This window comes from Heliangelus exortis, chromosome 1 (genome assembly GCF_036169615.1).
Source record: "Heliangelus exortis chromosome 1, bHelExo1.hap1, whole genome shotgun sequence".
NCBI classification, from domain to species: Eukaryota; Metazoa; Chordata; class Aves; order Apodiformes; family Trochilidae; genus Heliangelus; species Heliangelus exortis.
The window spans coordinates 181,533,747-181,553,875 of NC_092422.1; the positions used below are offsets into that span (position 1 = coordinate 181,533,747).

At 35.7% G+C, this 20,129-nt stretch overlaps 1 protein-coding gene across 2 annotated transcripts in view; it reads right to left on the minus strand.

Moving 5' to 3' along the window:
• Positions 1-885: 885 nt before the first annotated feature.
• TBC1D22A (TBC1 domain family member 22A) overlaps positions 886-20,129 on the minus strand; it is a 162,356-nt gene continuing 143,112 nt past the window's right edge. For both annotated transcript variants that reach the window (XM_071733834.1, XM_071733833.1), the window contains one exon: positions 886-4,141. In XM_071733834.1, the coding sequence (XP_071589935.1) occupies positions 4,013-4,141 (129 nt within the window). In that variant the 3' untranslated portion in view covers positions 886-4,012. The remainder of the gene's footprint in view (positions 4,142-20,129) is intronic.

Here is a 20,129-nt window from a genome sequence, read left to right on the forward strand (position 1 = left end):
TATCTGTGGGATATCTGTCCAGGACATAAAGTAGATATCCAGGACTGCTTTTGTACCAGAAAATCAACAAATAGCTTTCAGCTATGTCCCCCAGCACATTCCTTGTGAGACCTCAGGACCTTTACTCTACCTTCTTGATCTCCTTTTGAAAATGTAATTTGAAAAATCTCCCTGACCTGATTTTCTGAAGGATCTTCAGAACAGCAGAGCACATGAAGAAACACAAATTGAATTCAAGGTGAGAAACCAGCATGATTACAATTCATTTTCTCTCAAGCACATAACAGAAAGATTGCCCATTGCATCCCTATGTCTCTTTTTCCCTGAATGCTGTGTTTAGGTTTAAACAGGAGGTTATTGACTTTGCCTTCTGTATAACCAGCCTAGTGCATATTCTCACCAGAGCTTCCTTGACATAAGGGACTTGAGCTTCCTATATGTACAAGCTACCTTTCCCTGCTTGTTAAATCATCCTTAAATTTCCATATCTTATTGACCCTTTCACTACCTTTCACTGTTCTTCCTCACCTCCAGAGGCACACAGAATTCTTGATCTCCTTTGTTTCTTTGCCTTAATTTGCTCTATCTGCCCCTGGTTTAATTCTGCTGCGGTGTCCAACTTACCTTCATCTGCTTTTTGCAGAAAATGCCCAGTACTTTCTATACATATGCAAAGACACCTTGGGAAGTTGTCTGTGCCTTATTAACTTGCAAGATCTACAAGGGCAGGGAGTTGCAGAAATGTGACAGAACAGAGGTTTTGTTGCCACATTTGCTCTTGGAATACGGGGTTTTGAGACTGTAAAACAAACGCACCAAAACCAGGCTTTGATGTAGCATGTGATGTGCCTGATGGAAACAGTAAAAAAAGCTTTCCACTCTATATAGCACTTCATAAATATGCATTTATTTCCTCATCTTCCATCAGTTTTACAGTTTTAATCAGTGCCTCAGTGTTAACATTTGTCAGAAGCAGACAATGGAACTTCAGATATTCTGTAGTTCTGAAGTTAAAAACAAATTCATGGACTGTTCCACAAGGAATTGAGCCAAAAATAATAACAAAACTAATTCTTATACCATATTACAGAGTTACATAAGATTTCAACTTACATTTCTATCCTACTCCATGTACTGTATTTACACAGTTAACTAATTTGTTTAATATTTACATTTTTCAAATACTGCTGTCATAAATCTTTTTATATTGTACATTCTTGTTTAATTTTTATTACAGAAATTATTTAACACACATTTTAGACAAAACAAATTGATATTTCACATAACTTCTAGGAAATTAGTGCCTGGATTCACTAGTGATGTGTCAAGATGCCTCCTTCATAAGAAAATATGCATTACAAACAAATTTTGTAATATTCAGAATCTTTAAATTTGAAAAAAAAAAACCCAAAAAAACCCCAAAGGACGTAAAAAACCAAAGGATGTAATAATGATAACATTATTTCTTTTCCTATATAATATTTTGTCTGGAATGACAGTTTACCTGAGATGCAGAATTGTTAAATGTAAGGTATTTTATTTTTTTAGTAAAATGAAATATTTTATGCAAATATTTAGTACTGAAATTTTAAAATTTTACACAAATGTTGGCCTTCTATTTAATGAAAACTATCTGAATAGGTCACATTTTCCAGAAAAGTCTATATCTACATAATTAGGCATTGTTGCTATATTAGGAAATTTCCCACTATCCTTAAAAAGCAATGTGCTCAAATACAATTTTCAACTTCTGACACAGACACAACAGTAAATGAGACCTCTAATGGTTTTACTTTCTTCCAAGAGAAGTAAGAGGTACCTGTTGAATTTGGAAGACATGGCAGACAACTGATGTGGACCCAAGGAAGGAAATTTTATATATCCAGTCCCATAAGTGTTATGCAGGAGCATCTGACACAGCAGACAACTTTGAGTCAACTTTCCATGTTACATGTAACTACCTAAGTAACATCTTTATAGAAAAAAGTTAAGTATAGAAAACCCTTACAACATTGTACATTTAATGCTATGTGTCTTCTCTAATTATAATAATATGCAATTCTATCAACAAATGATTGTAGATACTAAGTTTAAAGCAAATGGTCATAATTTTCAGTTTTATTTTATTCTGTTATTGGTAGATACTCTGTTAGGCACAATATGACATTCTTTGTAAACATAAATTTTGGTACATTAGACCATGAACTGAAATTACAGAAAACAGTACACGGACATGTAAGAAACACAGATCCACGACGCACTCCAGGCACAAATGCAGCTCTCTGGGAGGCCTAAACTTGCATCCATTGCAACTGAAAACCTCAGCTGATGCCAGAGGAACAGAAATGCATTCTAGTCACCACACACACCTGCTTCTGAATTCATTTTTTTAATTAATTTTTTTCTCTTCTACCAAGGATTTAATGCAATTTTAAAATACCGATCTCATAATCACGTTGGTAAAAATGTATTTTTTATCCTATCTACCCTGAAATACTTTATTATTATAAAGTCAGTGTCAAGAACTAAGGCCCCTAAAACAAGTAACGTAAATAACACATCTAGAAAGCTTTCTTCAAAATATGTATCTACTTACTTTTAAGAACTTGAAAATAATCTTCCAATTACAAGTCACAAGAGACAACCTCTTGAAGATCTTTTATTTCTCAAAGTTAAAAGTGCACTACACTTTTTGTGCAACATTGTGCAACTTGAGGACTGAACAGAGGAATAAAAATTTTGAGCTTCCAGTATATTGCTTAATCCAACTCTCACCCTTAATAACCTGAACGTGTAGGGTAGGCACAAATATGAGTTATTTACACCCACTAGAGAAACACCAGAATTCTTATCTGAAAAGATTTCTTGAAAATAAATAGGTCACTTAAATTATCTAAGTTTTAAGAAACTATTCAGCATCCCATGATTACATGAAGGAAAAGTAATTTCATTCTCTACTCCTATAGAGGATTTTTATTCTGCTAAAACATTATGACTGATCTGAGTATACTGCAGCTGTTACTGGGAACTATCTTCTCACTTCCTCTGAATAATCAGAAAAAAGGTATTAAATTATTTAACAAATAATCTTTGAAAGGATATATTATTTTCCTTTGCTAACATGCTAGAAATGGAGAATAAGGCAGCAACTGATATAAAAGTACAGTAAACCAAGCTTCTTAATACATTTCTTAAAAGTGAACTTTCATGCTGAAAAACTGAAAGGCATTGAAAGAAAAGCCTTAATTGCTTTGACAAGACTGTGTCTTCCATTTAATTTGATATTTTAAAACCAGTTCAAAATATATAGAGAGGAATTTATTTTAGTGTTATAGATGACTCTTTGGCTTTAAATAACTCTTTTGCATGGCTTAAAAAACTTCTATGGCATTCTCCCAAGACCAAGTAATGTTTAGAAAATGCCACCAATTTCCATTTCAACCTTCTTACACTATTGAAGTAATTTAACCTAATTCCCTGGAAAAACAACAGATGGTGTGTGAATATCAGTGTTTATAACCTGACCTCAACACACAGGCCTTGCTGTCTCACATGGTCTTTATGACTATGAAAGGTTCTTTTTTTTCCACTCAAACCAGATAACTTTTACTGATCAAAACTGGCAAATAAAATCATGGCAGGTGACACTGAAGTTACAGAAAGTTATGACAAAATCATTCCATAAATAGTTTTAAGTCTTAGGTACACACAAAAATTGCTTGACATAAATTAGACAGACTGCAATTCTCCTAATTAGATAAGAGAAAAAAAAGACGACTTTTGAACTCATTTTTCATGCTGAGCAAAAAAGTTCACTTTTAAGTTTATTCAAAGTTCAATATCCTGCTTTGTCCATTTCTTTGGTATTCTGTTCTCATTCTGCAAAGTCTAACAGAATTTTAATGGTCATCTTAATTCAAATGAAAAAGTAATGAGCTGAAAGCACTACCAGAACAACAGATGCCATAATACTGCAGAAGACGTTGTTCTTAATGATTTCTGGCTCTTTATTTCATTTCTTGTAATGATTGGGGGCATCTGCAAATGCAAACTTCAGTCTGTAGGCCTCTGCTAGGAGTACACTTATTTCTTCATTTCCCCAGTGTACTGTGGGCAAATTCTGTAAAAATATCAGTAATTCCTAGATGGAGAGAGAGAGAGAAAAGCAATAAATACATTGGTTTTAATACCAGTGTAATAGAAATGTATCATTATTTATAATCATGCACTACTAATTATTTATAAGCAATCACTCATGTAGCACTTCAGTATCCCAAATAAAGCTGAGATCCCATGAGATTCATTGATTTTCCTGTGACTTTTATGGAAATACTTACTCTTCAATCCTTCAGTTCAGAAACCAGCTATTAATTGTTGCTGATCTATGGACAGTTTATCGATAGCACCAAGAAAAATAAAATAATAATTTTTAAAAAAATTTAAAAAGGTGTAAAGTCACTTGCTCTGTAAATACTGTGAATGAAAGAAAGTAACAGTATGCAAGTGTGTAGATTTTATGTACCCACAGTGGCCCTTGTATGACTGTACCACTCCTGGTGCCCCTCTTCATGGATGGAGACTCCTTGCTGTACTCAGACAAACACAAATTCACATGCAATGTATCAGAACCACCCCATCAGACTTCTAAGAGGTAAAGAGCATTAGCATTTCCATTTCATAGCTAATAATTGAATACATGGGTATTGGAGTCACTACTATAAATGTAATTGGCCCTGAAAGTCCAGAATGCACCTTGGCACTCAGTCTTCTTTTAGATTTGCCATATTTCCTACATTATTTTAGGACCTGAATACATCATACACACTTGCTAATTCCAACCAAGCCCTGAAAGATTTCACACATTGTTTTGGGTAGAGTTCTTCCAAATTGTATTGTATCTTTCATATATAAGATCTTCCACCCACTTTCAGTCTATTGCCCAATCACGTCAACATCCTTTTGCTAGGTAAGGAATACCTACAGTTCCTCTTTAAGAAGCTATAAAATATTTAGTCAATTTTTAATACCTTAAATGTTTTTATAACCTCTTTATCAGGTGGGTAACAGGCAGACAACTACAGATAAACCAAAGTTGCTGACTACATTGCAGAAGTGCTGAAATTCTTTTCCCTAATTAGGAAATTTTCACATAAAGAATATGGTGCTGCTGCTGCTTTCTGGGTATCCCTTGATTATAGTGAAGCAAACAATAGTTAGATTTCTTTCAAGATTAATCATATAGCAATATGGGTAAAATTATCAATAAGAGTAATTTCAAACTATAATTTGAATTTAATTTGAAAAGCTCCCCAAATGTGGATTCCTGCTTTTGTAGGGCATATGTTTTATTGTAGCAATATGGTACCAGAAAATATGCCCAATCTCCTGTTGGATAAAATTCAAGGATTGTAGCTACAGTGACACACAGGATTAAATCCCACTGACTGCACTTTGAAGGATCCTTCAAAAGGATTACTTGAAAAATATTTGCTTCCTGCCCCATCACTGACTGGTCAGAAGGACTTTTATCTGTATGTCTTTTTGCCTATACAAAGTGTTGTTGGACTTCTGGGCATAGTCACACAATTGGATACAAAAGCCTCACAGTCACTTTAGATGTTTTCCTCTTCCCTGATACTCTGGGCAGTGGTCTCTGACACTGATGCAAAGTTAAGCAACTCTAATTTAATTTTTTAGCTTTGGTTTCCCACTCCTTTCTATTTTCCCATCCCAAAATATTTTCCTGCAGGTCAGTTCTTTCATTCCTCTGTTAGACTTAAGACAAAGCTCATTTCCAAACTGCCAAATCCCAGGAACATAGATCACCAGGAGCTGACTGGGACAGTGCCTGTATGATCAGTTCTGATGATGGCACCAAAACCCACCCTGGCCCACAGCAGCACAAAGCTTCAAATGCTCAGCTGTGTGCTGAAACCTGCCAGCTGTGAGAGGAGGACTCTGGACAATGAACTACAACAGATTCTCTCCTGAGTTCATGTAAATGAAAACTTTAGAAGGCTCACAATTGGGCAAAATTGGCAACTTAGTTTGTTTCTTTAAATAAATGGTGACCAAAAGCCCACAGATCCTAAAAACGGATGCATAAGTCTTTCTAAGACAACGATTAAATTCCTGTTTCAAGCTTTCCATACAAAAGATCACCTGGAGCTCTCCTGTCTAATCCATTTGATTGCTTTGACAAAATCATCCCTTAAAATTTAATCTGTGGCAAAGCAACAAAAGGGATGTTTTTTTGACAAGTTACATCAGAACAAGCTACATTTGGAATTTATTATGATGGAAATTACAAGGCAATCTTAGGAATAATTGCAGTTGCTAAGCCTGCTTGTGTCTTCTAGGTGCTCTATTTTTGCAGAAAAATGAAGACACATTTGTATATATACATATATTTGTAAGCATGTGTATATGTCTATTTTCGGATTTATCTGTTTGCCAAGATTTAGTTGAAAGAGCACGAATAAGTAAGCAGGAATGCAATTAAAGTCTCAGCCATTATCCTGCTACAAATCAGGATCCTGAAATACGACAGTGAAATTCCTCTTCTTCATAAAGGTCTTATTTTCCTTGCTCTGTTCATTGCTTTCATGGAAGATGGCTGTAGAAGCCCTTAGCAAGAATTCAGTGATTTAAAGACACAGTAAGGAGCACAAATTAACATGATATGATTTTTCTTTTATGTGTGAGAGAATTATTTTGGCTTCATCTATTTCATGGTCTTGCTATACTGGCTCTTGTAATAATGAAACAAGAAAGAAGCTGAACAGTATTATATATTTAATTATGAATAATAAGTAGCAATACGACAGAGTTAGTGTGAGAATGTCTCTATTACACTTGAGAGAACACATTTTTAATAAAGTGCTACACAACTGCCAAAATCACACTTTCTATAAAATTATTTCTACTTACTTGACAGTTATGCTGATAACTGTAATTAATAAATTAGCAGTGGAGAGTAGGAAGGTTGTGTGGAGGGATGATAAATGTATACCTCCATGAAAGTGTTGTTTTGTTTTTTTCTTTCCTTTTACAAAGTAACTTTCAGTCAGCTCTAAGACACAGCAGTTAATTCAACATATTTTATGGAATTACCTGTTTTACTGCTGGCAGTGCCAAGGCTTGGCTTGGTCAGGCCTCTGGTACAAACGATTCATATTGCTTGAGCAGTGTTTTGGTTTTCCTTTGGGCTACTGTTCAAATAAATTTGGCCTAAACCAATCCTCCAGCCACAAGAGAACTGTGAGCCTTCCAGCAGATCTCAGCAGACCAGATGTTGGAACCAAGACCAGCCTGCATTAAGCTACTCAACAGACAGGGCACCAAAACTAAACTGGTTCAGCATGAGGTCAGAGAGCAGGAATCTATGCTGGTCACACATTTGGTCCTTTATACTGATCATTTCTGTGGCAATTGCTCATGCTTTTCAAACTAGAAAATGCTGCTACACTTTTGTGAAACAATTTATTCTTGTAGATGAATGAATTGTGCTAATAAACTCAGTTTTGACAGTAAACTGATCATACTGGATATGCATATCAGAAAATTATTGCAAAAATTTAGTTTGTTTTCTTGAAACCTTCTACATAGCAGTCACTTTTACAAATATCTGACTGCTTAATGATTAAAAAAGTAAAATAAGTAAACCATATTAATTATGTTACATTTACCTTTCTAAACCAGTGAAGGTACATTATCTTTCAGAACTAACCACATTTCCTAAAATAAATGTACAGTTTTAGAGGTCTGTTTGGAAATAGTGCATGGTGAGCAGACAAAACATTCAATTTTTATCCCAGAAAGTACAACAAGAAGCAGAAGAAATCAGGAGCTCCAGGCTTAAAGGCTGGAAAACTCAGACCATTCAACCTTACACTCCTGGCTCAACATGCAAAGACTACATCTTCAATATCCACACTATATGAAAATTAATGTGCAGCTCAAATCTGAAATAGGACTGTTGGTGAAGAACTAGTTTAATACCTCTATGATTAATTGAAAACTCACTAATAATTTTAATCAAACTTGAATATATAGATAAATGGCCAAGTAACCCATTTACTGTCCAAGTTAATTTCTATTTGAGTGGGCATTTTGCCACTGTTTCCAATGCTAAGACTCATTCCTTAACTGCTCGTCAAAGTCTAAGACTAATACTGATTACTGAATATGTGTTATAAATCCAAATGAAGTAACTGGCCAAAGATTTGACAGTTCAATTGCTAACTGAATGATTTTCCAAACATAAGGTTTATCTTTCTGCTATCTATTAAAGAGCTTCAAAACTGACTCAACTGGAAATAAATCTTACACTTTGCTAAAAATAAACTTGACAAAACCATTACAAAAATTATTTTCTTTACCTGCTAAAGAAAATCATGTTGTGTTTATTGCTGCCTGACTGTGCAGCATTCTTCAAAAAAGCAATTTTAAGCAGAGGTAAAAGTAAATAAAAAAAAAAGCAATAAAAAACCCAAACCCCAAACCCCCCCGCCCAAAAGTGTCTTTGGATTTGAAGAAACGTACAAACATATGCTGGTACTTAGTATTCACAAGCCCACACGACAAGTTGATCTAAAACTGCTCAGTTTAGCATTTTATACTTAGAGCAAAGTTAACTACAAGTGACGGGGGAATATTAATTTATTTTTAATTATTATTCTTAGTTTTGCTCAAATAAGGCATCTACACTACCTGCTTAAATTAATATTTCTATCCACATTAAGAATTAAAATATGAGACACTCTTCAAAATACGATGAATCATGAACTTGAATTAGAATTTACCATAAAAACCTCATTAGTGAGAAACTGCTTGGTATATTTCAAAACAAGAAAACTGAGTAAAAAAAAAAATAAATTGCAAAATATTCCTTAAAGACTTTGATTTTCTGCTTAATTTAAATGACACTGTGATGCCACCTGGCTGAGGAATCAGGGCAGCCAGTGAACCATCAACAGAACTGGGCTTTACAAAATTCCCCAATGTTTGTTTATATTTTGGCTGCGCCTGCAACAAATATACTCAAAATTACACCCTTGCATTCAGCAAACAGAGCACCCCAGTTTCCTTGGACTTGCAGTACCTAGCCAGCCATGTCCATCTCCTGAACTGGCCCTGTGACCCGAGCTGCCAGCACAACTTCAGCTGGGTCTGTACACAGCATTTGCCCTCTCATGCCGCTCTGTGGAAAGGTATTTCCAGCCTCCCCACTTCCCTCCTTGCCATTCAGATAGTGGCAGTTTTCCTGAGTGGGTAAATCACAGGCATCAGAGGTAGGCATAACCAGGAGTTAATTCCTCATCTATTGAACAAAAACCCCCAAACAAAACACAAAACAAATCACAGGCAAATGCCCCCTACAAATTAATCCCTATTTACTTTTACCTCTGCTTAAAATTTAAAGAAAAATGAAGATTATTTTCATAGTGGTAAAAACCTAAACATTGTAGAGAATGAAATGACAGTCTGAGTCATTTCTTGTGTCAATCTTGACTGACTGAGTCAAAATCACAAGAGAAAATCAAGTGTCCATCTATAGAAGCAACAGATGGGGAAAGAGATACTGCCCATAGCAGAGAAGAATTAAGGTACTACTTAGATTTGCTCCTCTCCCCCCCATCAAGTAGAAGAAAAAGTGAAGGGATTTCAGTACAGGAGCACTAATGGTGCTGGGGGTCTGCAGCAGGTGTTGTACCAGGAAAGTGTGAGGAAACTGGGGGATTTTCTCCCCCTCTACTACACTCTCATGAGACCCCACCTGTAGTACTGTGTCCAGTTTTGGAGCCCCTAACACAGGAAGGACAAAGAGCTATTGGAGAGACTCCTGAGGAGAACCAAGATGATCTGAACACCTCTCTTAAAAGATGGTCTCAGAGAGCTGGAGTTGTTCAGCCTGGAAAAGAGAAGGCTCCAAGGAGACTTTATAGCAGCCTCCAGTATCTGAAGGGAGCCTACAAGAAAGCTGGGGAGGGATAGTTTCCAAGGGCCTGTAGAGATAAGACAAAGGGGAATAGTTTTAAGCCTGAAGAGGGGAGATTTAAGATAGACATTAGGAAGAAATTCCTTATTGTGAGGGTGCTGAGACACTGGAAAAGGTTGCCCAGGGAGGCTGTGATGTTCCCTCCCTGGAAGTGTTCAAGGCCAGGCTGGATGGGGCTTTGAGCAACTTGGTCTAGTGGGAGGTGTCCCTGGATGATCTTTAAGTTCCCTTCCAACACAAGCATTCTATGATTCAATGACTTTTGTTTTAGCTAGGAGAAGAGAAGGTTAAGGTAGGATCTAAGAGCAGTTTTCCACTACATACAGTGAGGATTATGAAGAAGACAGAGAGGCCAGGAGGCGACAGTAAGAAGTTGACAATAAGCTGTCATAAGTAAAAAGCCCTTCACAATGAGTGTGGTTTTTAATGTAATTTTCCTTATTCAAGAACTATCCTACTCACCACATAAGCAAGACAACACAGTGTTAAACTTGCTGCAAGTTTGTAGAAGTACATTTCATAGAAGTATGAGAAGTCAAAGTATGACTAACAGAAAATACCAGACCACGAGTGAGATATCCCAAAGAGATTTCCAAAGCCATTATTCGTTAGTTTCCTTTAAAATGAAAAATGGTCAAAGTGTGTGCCTTTAAAACTAAATCAAAACTGAATACTAATAAAATTTCACAAAACACATATTTAATTATTATCATGAAGTCATTAGTCTCTTTTTCTTCACTGGGACTGTAACCTGATGAAATCTCAGGTTATTAAAACAATCTTAAGACAACCTGAAAACCCTAAAGCAAAATAAAGCAAATATTATATTATGAAATCTGGTTCATTAGCAAATCCCCTTATAGGATGAAGTCCACTATAACCCCTTTAATCCATACAGTTTGTAGCATAAGATTTAGCAATAATACTGGTTATTTGGTAGGGGCTATCTATAGCTACTATACTAATTACTGTAACCCCCATTCCATGTGTGAAAGGAACATCAAAATCAGTTATAGAACACATAAATGGTTTATAGTTAATAAAACAAACAAACAAAAAATGTTAAGAGTTAAGCACAAAGATCTCTTCTGTGACAATCAAAGCAATTTGTTTACTTTGCAAACTTTGTTTAGACTTTTTGGTCTGAGTAAATTATTGACCAAGTTCAACTGCAGGTGTCTTTTACTAGAAGGAACTTAACAGGACATAAAACCCACTAACAGAACAGTGTTTTTATTTCTAGCTAATAAAAAAATGGCAATAACTAAAGCTAAAATCAAGCTTGAACATACCAAGGAAATTAATAGAGTTAGTTTTTAATGCCAAAGCTGAGAACCGGTCTATTAATTTAACAAATAAAGGCAGCCCTAATATACAGTATTTTTCTATGAGAGTTGTTAATCCTTCCTGCTGCTAACTGCAATGTAATTATGGTCTGAGTATTTCTGGTCTACCACAGCTCTATTCTGTACTGATAGGCAGAACCTGCAATCTTATTATATTTTATGATCATGAACTTTTCAATATTATCCTTTAAGACTGTATATAACTAAATCAAAGGTATATTAATTTTCTATATAATCTTTCATTATTTAATAAGGAATTGCTACCAGCTATATTTTGAACAAGAGCTGTATCTGTTATATGCTACGAAAACATAAAACACTGCAGAATTTATGCTAGCAATTTTATTTAAACTGCATCTTTATCAGAATTATTTCTACTTTCAAAAGTTGTGCTTGGACTTGCTTTTAAAGAACTAATGAAGTGCAATAGTACTAAAGTTTATTTAGAGGAATTATTGAGACAAGGTAAGGAGAAAACCACTTATTGCAAGAAAAAAAATGCCTATTTATCTTTTCACTTAATATAAACCAGAAAAAAAAAAACAACCCCAAACATATGCATACATTCAAAGAATTCTAAACGTGTCTATGACTTTATGGGAAATATGTATAATGAGGTGACAGAGATAGCCAGAACTGGACCACAATTCCAGAAGTTTTTTTCTAGTCAAGTGTAACTAGGATCAAGCAAAACAAACACTTAATACAAATATAATTTAATTTGTATTTCTTTCACAACATTCTTTTCTACTTGCTCATATTTGGGATTGTTGAGTGTAAAGGAAAGGGTGTCATGGGTAGCCAGCACCAAGCAGGCATCCTGTCCATTGACTCCGTCCCTCCCCTGTGATGCAAAGCAAAGCAGACAGGCAGATGGACAGATGTGCCTGAGCTCTTGCCTGGCTGAGACCCTGTGATAGCTGCAGTGGCCAGGCTGGTAATGTGCTGGACAATGGTAACCACTAATCCTCTTCCCACATACTTAGGATGAAGGATACCCACTGCTCTGGGGCTTGGCCAAGCTCAGTCCAAATCCTCCCCCCTTCAGTCTGCTATCAAAATGGTAACAAATGCCCTGGCTGGTAACATGAAAGTCCAGGTCCAGATCACACTGCAGAGCCCAGCTGACCTTGTTCAAATGCCTTTGAGCTACTTTGCCTTCCTCTCTGCCCCTTGCTGTTGACATATAATGCACTAAATAAGTAGGGCTCTAGCTCTAAGACAAGTTCTCTTTTCTTTCTTAAGTGCTATTTTTCCTCTTTCAATACACTCAGCAATATTCCCTTTGCTGCTGCCACTTCTTATTTCTCTGTCTGTCCTAACCTGATACACTGAGCTGCAAATAATGAGCTGCATTTCTGGAGTGCTGTGCATCTTATTAATTACCCATGTCTCAGAGAAAACATTTCTTCCCCATTGGGCACAGCTGGAATTGAAAAAACTAAGACTTCTAAATCTAATATTGAAGAGATAGTAGGAATAGGACATCTGTTGCAGCTGAAGAAACATTTGCTGCACATACAGGTTAGGAGGCATAAGTGGACCTGCATTGCTGCCTGAGCATGGAAAGCCACACACCACAGAGAACAGGCTGGTTGGATACTGGATGCACTTATGCTCTCCACCTTCTTGTAATTTCCCAGATTATGGATGAACCTGAAATTTGATTAGGAGGAGACAGGGAAACACTGGTTTAACTCTGCTAAGTGTAAGGAGCATTTAAGCCTGCACTGGACTCGGTCTGAAGGATTTAGGAGAGGTTTGTTCTTGGCAAGTCATGAATCAGTGTCACTGAAGAACTCTTACTCTGAATGTTAAAATTCTCATCCTCTCCTGTGACAGTTTAGAGGGAAAAAAACCCAACCAAGTAACCAATCTATCAACAAAACAAAAAACAACCCCAAAATTTGCCAAATAGGGAATATTGAGCTTTGTAAAGTAAATGCTAAATTTGATTTTTTTCTTCGATACATCTGTATTGTTCATGATCTAAATTATGCATCTAGAATGTCTTGAAAGAGTTATTAATTCTTTCCAAAGGACTGCCTATTAAAAAAGAATTCTTATTTATCTTAATTTTGACCTTTCATATACTATGACATCTTAATGACCAGAACACAGCATACAGAATACTATGAAACTAACTACTAGAAAAAAGGTTATTCACAGTTCTAACTAGACTTGTTGCATCTTAGAATGAATAAATTAAAAATAAAAAGTAAATAGGTTAAAGGTTGATTTTCTCTATCAGCTCACTTTCAGCAGCCAAAGTGCATAGTGATTCTCAACAAGTATATACTTTTTATTATTTGATTCAAATATATACACATATTATTTGATGCAAATATACATTTTTTAATTCTTCACTTCAAATGAGCAATCTCATTAGTCTTTTGAAAGCATACAGAAGTATTTCATATTCCTAACAAGAACTTCACAGAAACACACCTTAAGATTCTGGAAATGAAAGCTTATGAAAAGTTGATGGTCTTATAATTTCCCTTTCATGTTTTTCTTTTCACAACTACTGACAAAGATTCCTGGACTCAGCATATTAAAAACACTAAAACAGCAATTAAAGTCCTGTTTCATCCGGTGTAGATCTCTTATGCAAGTCATTAGCAGCCTTAATTGCTAATCATAAAATATGTGGTTCTAAAGAACTATGTCAGAGAAGCTGTGCTCACTTAGATGAAGAGAGGGTTTACGTCATTTACATGTATATGAAAACATATAAATTAATATGTCAAAAAAGTACACCCAAGAACCACATCTGATACTGCAGGTAGCCTTATGTCCTTGTTCTCAAATGAAAACAAAAACCACAAAAAAGACAAGGATGTCCTTGCTACATCTTAATGTTACATTGTAATGAAACTTACTATCTACATGATATTTTCTACAAGTTTTTAAGACAAGGTTTAAAAAAACCACACAAACCAAAAACAACCAAACAATAACAAAATTAACTTTAAAACAAAGCAAGAATTGCCACAGAACCTGAGAGATGTTCAGTTCCATAAACAACCACTGTATCTTTAAATATCCTTTTATTCTAAAGTGTCACAAAATGCTTCAAAATAATGTGCAAACGATTTAGAAGTAGTTAAGGTACTGATACAGAATATTCAATACTCAAGAAAGAAGATGATGCTATCTTACTCAAACATTGACGTAAATTCATACTTTCAAACACCGATGTAAATTCATACTTAATCAACCAGTCCAACAAAACCAGTCTTGGATTCTTTTAAACTAGAGAAGACAGAATTTACATTATAAGAACCTCATATGAATACTGAATATCCAGGAAATTTCCAGGAAAATTTCTCAGTATCCCAATTGCTCCAGCACAGAGCAGAATGGTCTTGAACTAATCTGATTATACTTTTTGGCATATTTTTTATGAAATATTGCTATATTACTAGTATTTGGGGATACACTAAAATATAAATCATAGCAAATAAGTAATAGTAACAATTGTAAAAAGCCCAAAAGTATCACTTTCACTAGCTTCAGACAATAAGCAGCAAATAAAGGAAAAGATACGCAAATATCCAGAGTATACAATGACATGAAGATTCCATTAAAAAAAACAATGAAAAAACAAATCCAAACCAAAAACCAACCCCCAAAACCAACCAAACCCCCAAAACCAGACAACCAAACAAAAACCCAAACCAAAACAAACAACATCCAAACAGAGGACCCACTGTACCATCAGGACTGCAGTGATTATGGCAGGATTTTACTTGTGAAATGAATTGGCAATGAATAAGTTAGTACATTCTATCTTTTTGTCCTGTAGTCAAGCAAGATCAAAATACACCAGATTCCAACAGAAAATTTACAATGTTGCCTCTCCACGAAGTCCATATGCTACACAGTCTTCTTGGCCTCATTTTCCTGACCATAATTTGGCAATGTATTTTAAGTGGAACAGTTTGCACACCTCCAAATTCACATATACTCCTGTCTCTACCATGACTTTTAAATTTTAGCATGATAGCATGAATAGCTAAAAGCTCATCAGAATAGGTGAAAGAAAACCATAGAACACTAATTGCACATAGTGAACAACAGAGAAAAAAATGTACCAAAATTGTATACATCTCAGATTTAAAACAATTAGTATGTTTTGACAGAAAGGTATTTCACACTGCAAATTGTTCTACATAAAATTTCATCTTGTTTTAAAAGAAATCATATATTAAGGCTTGCTGATAGAATACTGCCTGTATACATAATTTAAGTAGTACTGAGATACCAAATTTTTACATCCAATAAATATGTCACAATGTATCAGCTACTTAACTAGTATACTTCTGGTGTATAGTATACTACATCTTGAACTGAGGGGCCCAGAATTGGACACAATATTTCGGATGTGGTTTCACCAGGGCAGAGTAGAGGGGGAAGAGAACCTCTCTTGACCTACTAACCACCCCAATTCTAATGCACCCCAGGATGCCATTGGCCTTCCTGGCCACAAGGGCAAATTGTTGGCTCATGGGCATCCTTCCATCCACCAGAATCCCCAGGACCTTTTCCCCTACACTGCTCTCCAACAGCTCAGTGCCCAACCTGTACTGGTACATGGGGTGGTTCTTTCCCAGATGCAAGACTCTACACATGCTCTTGTATTTCATTCAATTTCTCCCCACCAAACCCTCCAGCCTGTCTAAGTTGTGCTGAATGGCAGCACAGACTTCTGGGGTGTGAGGTGATGGAGTCTCCTTTTCTGGAGACATTCAAAACCCACCTGGACACGATCCTTTGTGACCTGCTTTAGGTGCTACTGCCCCAACAGGGGGGCTGAACTCAATGATCTCTTGAGGTCCCTTCCAACCCCTAACATTCTGTGACTGTGACATTTTTAGAACAACAAAAAATAAATCCCTAAACATAATTCAAATGGAATATTGTCAGTATCCTAGGAACACAGGACTGAAAGATGACATTTCTAGTACTTTGTTCAACCACCCACACCACATTAGGCCATATAAGTGGTTTTTTTCCTGCATAATAAATAACCATTCCCCCCTTGCCAAGTCAAAACTCACAAAGCATTTGTGCACCTCCAGCAGACTTAAGGACAGTAATACAGAGAAATAACAAGCTGGTGGTGGAACCACCTTCATGAATGTATCACAGATGAAGAATCTGCCCAAAGTCCTCTATCTTTATTTAGGCAGGGAATCTAGTAACTGAAAATTTTCAGATGAACCTTAGAAGCCTCACAGAATCAGAAAAATTAACCCAAAAGTCCCCTTAACTCTCAGGAAGATATCACTGTTCACATGAAGAAATTGTTTAAGCTTACATGGTGAATAAAGCACACAGGTATGAGCACAAGACAAGGATGATGCAAGCTTCACAGGTTTCTCAATGTACAACAGCAAAACCCCCAAATCCCTGTCCAGTCCTTTATGCTTTAAGAGAAAATTACGCTTTTTTTTTTCTTTTACGAGAAAAATAACTCTTAGAAGAAACAATGCATCAGTTGAAGTTTCAAAAGAACTTCCACAATCGGACTGAAGCATTAATTCAAATTACCAAAATGAAATACAGCTGTACACTAAAAGCCATAGAATAAAAATATATGACAACAATATAAATACTATGCAGGAAACATGACTAACTCTGTTTAAAACCTATTTTGGTCTTTGGGGACAAGAAGAAACCCAAACCAGGATTAATCTTACTATATCACACCAAAACTCACAAACTTATCAAGCTTTGTCATAAAATATATAATGCTCTTTACAACCTGATATTTTATATAGAAGGTACTTCATTTTATCTGATAGTTTTTGAATCAAAGTGGAACAACTTATATGCTTTTGATCCTTCACCAAAATTACATTATAAATTAAATCTTTACCCCCATTAACCAAGCAATCAAAATGAATTCTAGAAGATAATCATAGCCCCTCTCTCAAGCTTTGTTTTACAAGATTAAATAAGCGACACTCATTTAATACTCTCTGCTAGAGCCAGTTCTGCATTTCTCAGTCTACTGTTGTTAAGCTGAACTCTGAAGAGATTTCATAAAAAAGCAAACACTTCTCATGCAAGTTCCAGAGAGAAATGCAATACTTCAAAAGCATATAGACAAAGAATATATTATTGGGACCATGGAAAAATATTAATTCTGAATTGAGTACACTGAAGCACCAAGTTAGGTAACAAATATCTTAAGACAGCAGGAATCTACAATGAATATTAGCACATTTTTTTTAATACAATATTCAGTTGCCTTTCTTATGTATCACTACAATCATAAAAGTAGAAAAGTACAGCTTTGGATTTGGCCAAATTTTTATATAAGATAATGAATGCCTCAACTTTCACAGAAAATCTAAGTTTGCAAACCAACAGCTGAATGCAGGATTTATTCTTTGCTTATCTACAAAGGAACAGCCTCCAGACACAAACATGAGAGAAGAACTAAATGTTTTTTGAGTACAGCAGGTGACAATGTCCTGGGTTAATCTTTTCCAACTGCTGGTTTTGAAGATTTCCAAGATTAAAGAAAGCACTTATACCATGAGTACCCCTTCTTGGTAATTCTAGTCCATACATGTAAGGAAATAATCAAGTCTACACTCTAAAACTTATCAAAACTCTGCCTGTTGACAGCAGTGCCTGCCTTTCCCACCAACAGAGTGGTTTGGCAGAGGAGCACTGACAATTGCAAAACAGTTCCAGATGGGTCATACAAGATCAAACAAGTCAAAATTCTTAATTTTCCACTACGTAAAGACACATCTTAGTAAAAACATGGAAAAACAACTCAGGTCTAGGGTTCTCATACCCATGTGGTTTCATAAAAAATTTCAATTACATTAAGAAAAGGTTTGTGGCCTTGTAGCCTTTGTGGATTCAGTGAAAAATCTCGAAGTACCTGTCTGAAGTGTTTACCTAAAGACTCAAACCCACAAATAAACCAAATAGGGTTGAAGGAAAATATTATACCCAAATTGATTTGCTTTGGAGAACAGGGTTTTTGAAAAAATTTATTTTTTAAAATCATACCTGGTGAATGCGATGTCATTTTGTTTAAATAAACGAACATGACCAAAAGGTGTTTAAGGTTACGACCAAAATGGTACAAACATTTTTAGTTGAAAAATATTTAAGTAGTGCATTATATGGTTATGAAAGTGTTTGATGGGCTGGTTTGCCTAGAGTGACTACATCTGTTCCTTAGCAGGCAAATGCAAGGAGGAGTTCCTGTATTTATCACAATGATCTCCAAGAGAAGAAACTGTACCGAAGCTTGGAAGATGAGGCCTTTCCTCACAAAGAAAACAAAGACTTCAGCTACATGAAATATAACTTTCAGAGGTGTATTACTGGAAGCAATTTCAGTTCACTGTAATAGGCTTGCCTGTGAGCTGGCAATTAAGAGACAACTCCATGCTATGCTCTGCCATCTCTTCTTGGAGCTGGCAATTTTTAGGAAATGTAGCAGAGAACAACAGCTTTAAGGATTTCAGATATCCCTGTTTGGCCTATGCAGATTAGCACCTGAAACTAAACATGTGTAAGAAATGTGATAAAAAATTAACACAAAGCTTTGGTGAAACAGTTCCTGAGGACTGGATGCAACCATTTGTATTTCCTCAGCAAGCAAATGCTCCTGTGCAGAAAACAAATTAGGAGGGGATAAATGGGAACTTTTGTTTATTTGCAAAAGGATGTCTAATGCAAAATACATGACAGAAGGAAAACAAGGTGTCATGTGTAAAGATCTTGCTCATTATGGCAGCTGAAAAAGCTAACTAAGAAGTTATGATGGAAATAGTGTATCTGCTATAACAGCATTTCTGAAAAATCTTAAATCCAATTTATTTACAAGTAGATGACAAAACAATAACCATTTAAATTCCTGTTATTTGTACTGCCTTGCAGTTGCAATGAGACAATTTTGTTGTAAGACAGTAAAATCTACATGTACCACTGTTTAGGAAACCATAGGAGAGAAAAGAAGATTGAAAGAAAGAAAATTAATCCTCCTCCATCCGCTTGTCTCAAAGAAAGGCATATGTCACTTCATCCTATTATTCAGCTCATACTCCAAAAGCTTTTAGTTTCTCTTTGTTCTCTTATCAGTAGTTTTGATTGAGTTTGGTAGTCAAGTGTACAGGCTCCTGTGATTTTAGTCTTCTCCAGTGTTACACACTGATAAGGCCAATAATTGACATTGTTATGCAGTGGTTTCTGCTGAAGAAATAAACATGGAAAGAAAACAGTTTTCTTAGTAGAGAGATGTCTCCAGTGACAGCTGTGAATTACTAACTAAATGGAAGTCCTGCCAGTGCATTTAGTTTAGCAGGTCTCTTAAATTGCTCAGGAAGAACAAGATTTTTTTATTTGTTCATAAAAATTCTTTTTTATATTGAAATGGAGAAAACAGAGATCTCTTTGTGGTATTTACTGAAAATAAGTAAAAATACTGGTTGATGATAGAAAAATACCTTATAATAATCAGAAAGTGCTTTTCCTGGAAGCATACAGGACAAAATAAAATCAGTTTTTCATTGTGTGAAAGATTTGATTCAAAACTTGGATAGTTAAATATCTGAAAAAATACATGCAATATCAAGGCTTAAAGGAAATCTCTCCAGATTATACACATCCTGCATCACATCCCTGCCTTCTTTTAATCATAGAATCATAGAATTAGCCAGGTTGGAAGGGACCTCAGAGATCATCAAGTCCAACCCTTGACCCACCGGTGCGGTTGCTAGACCATGGCACTGAGTGCCACATCCAGT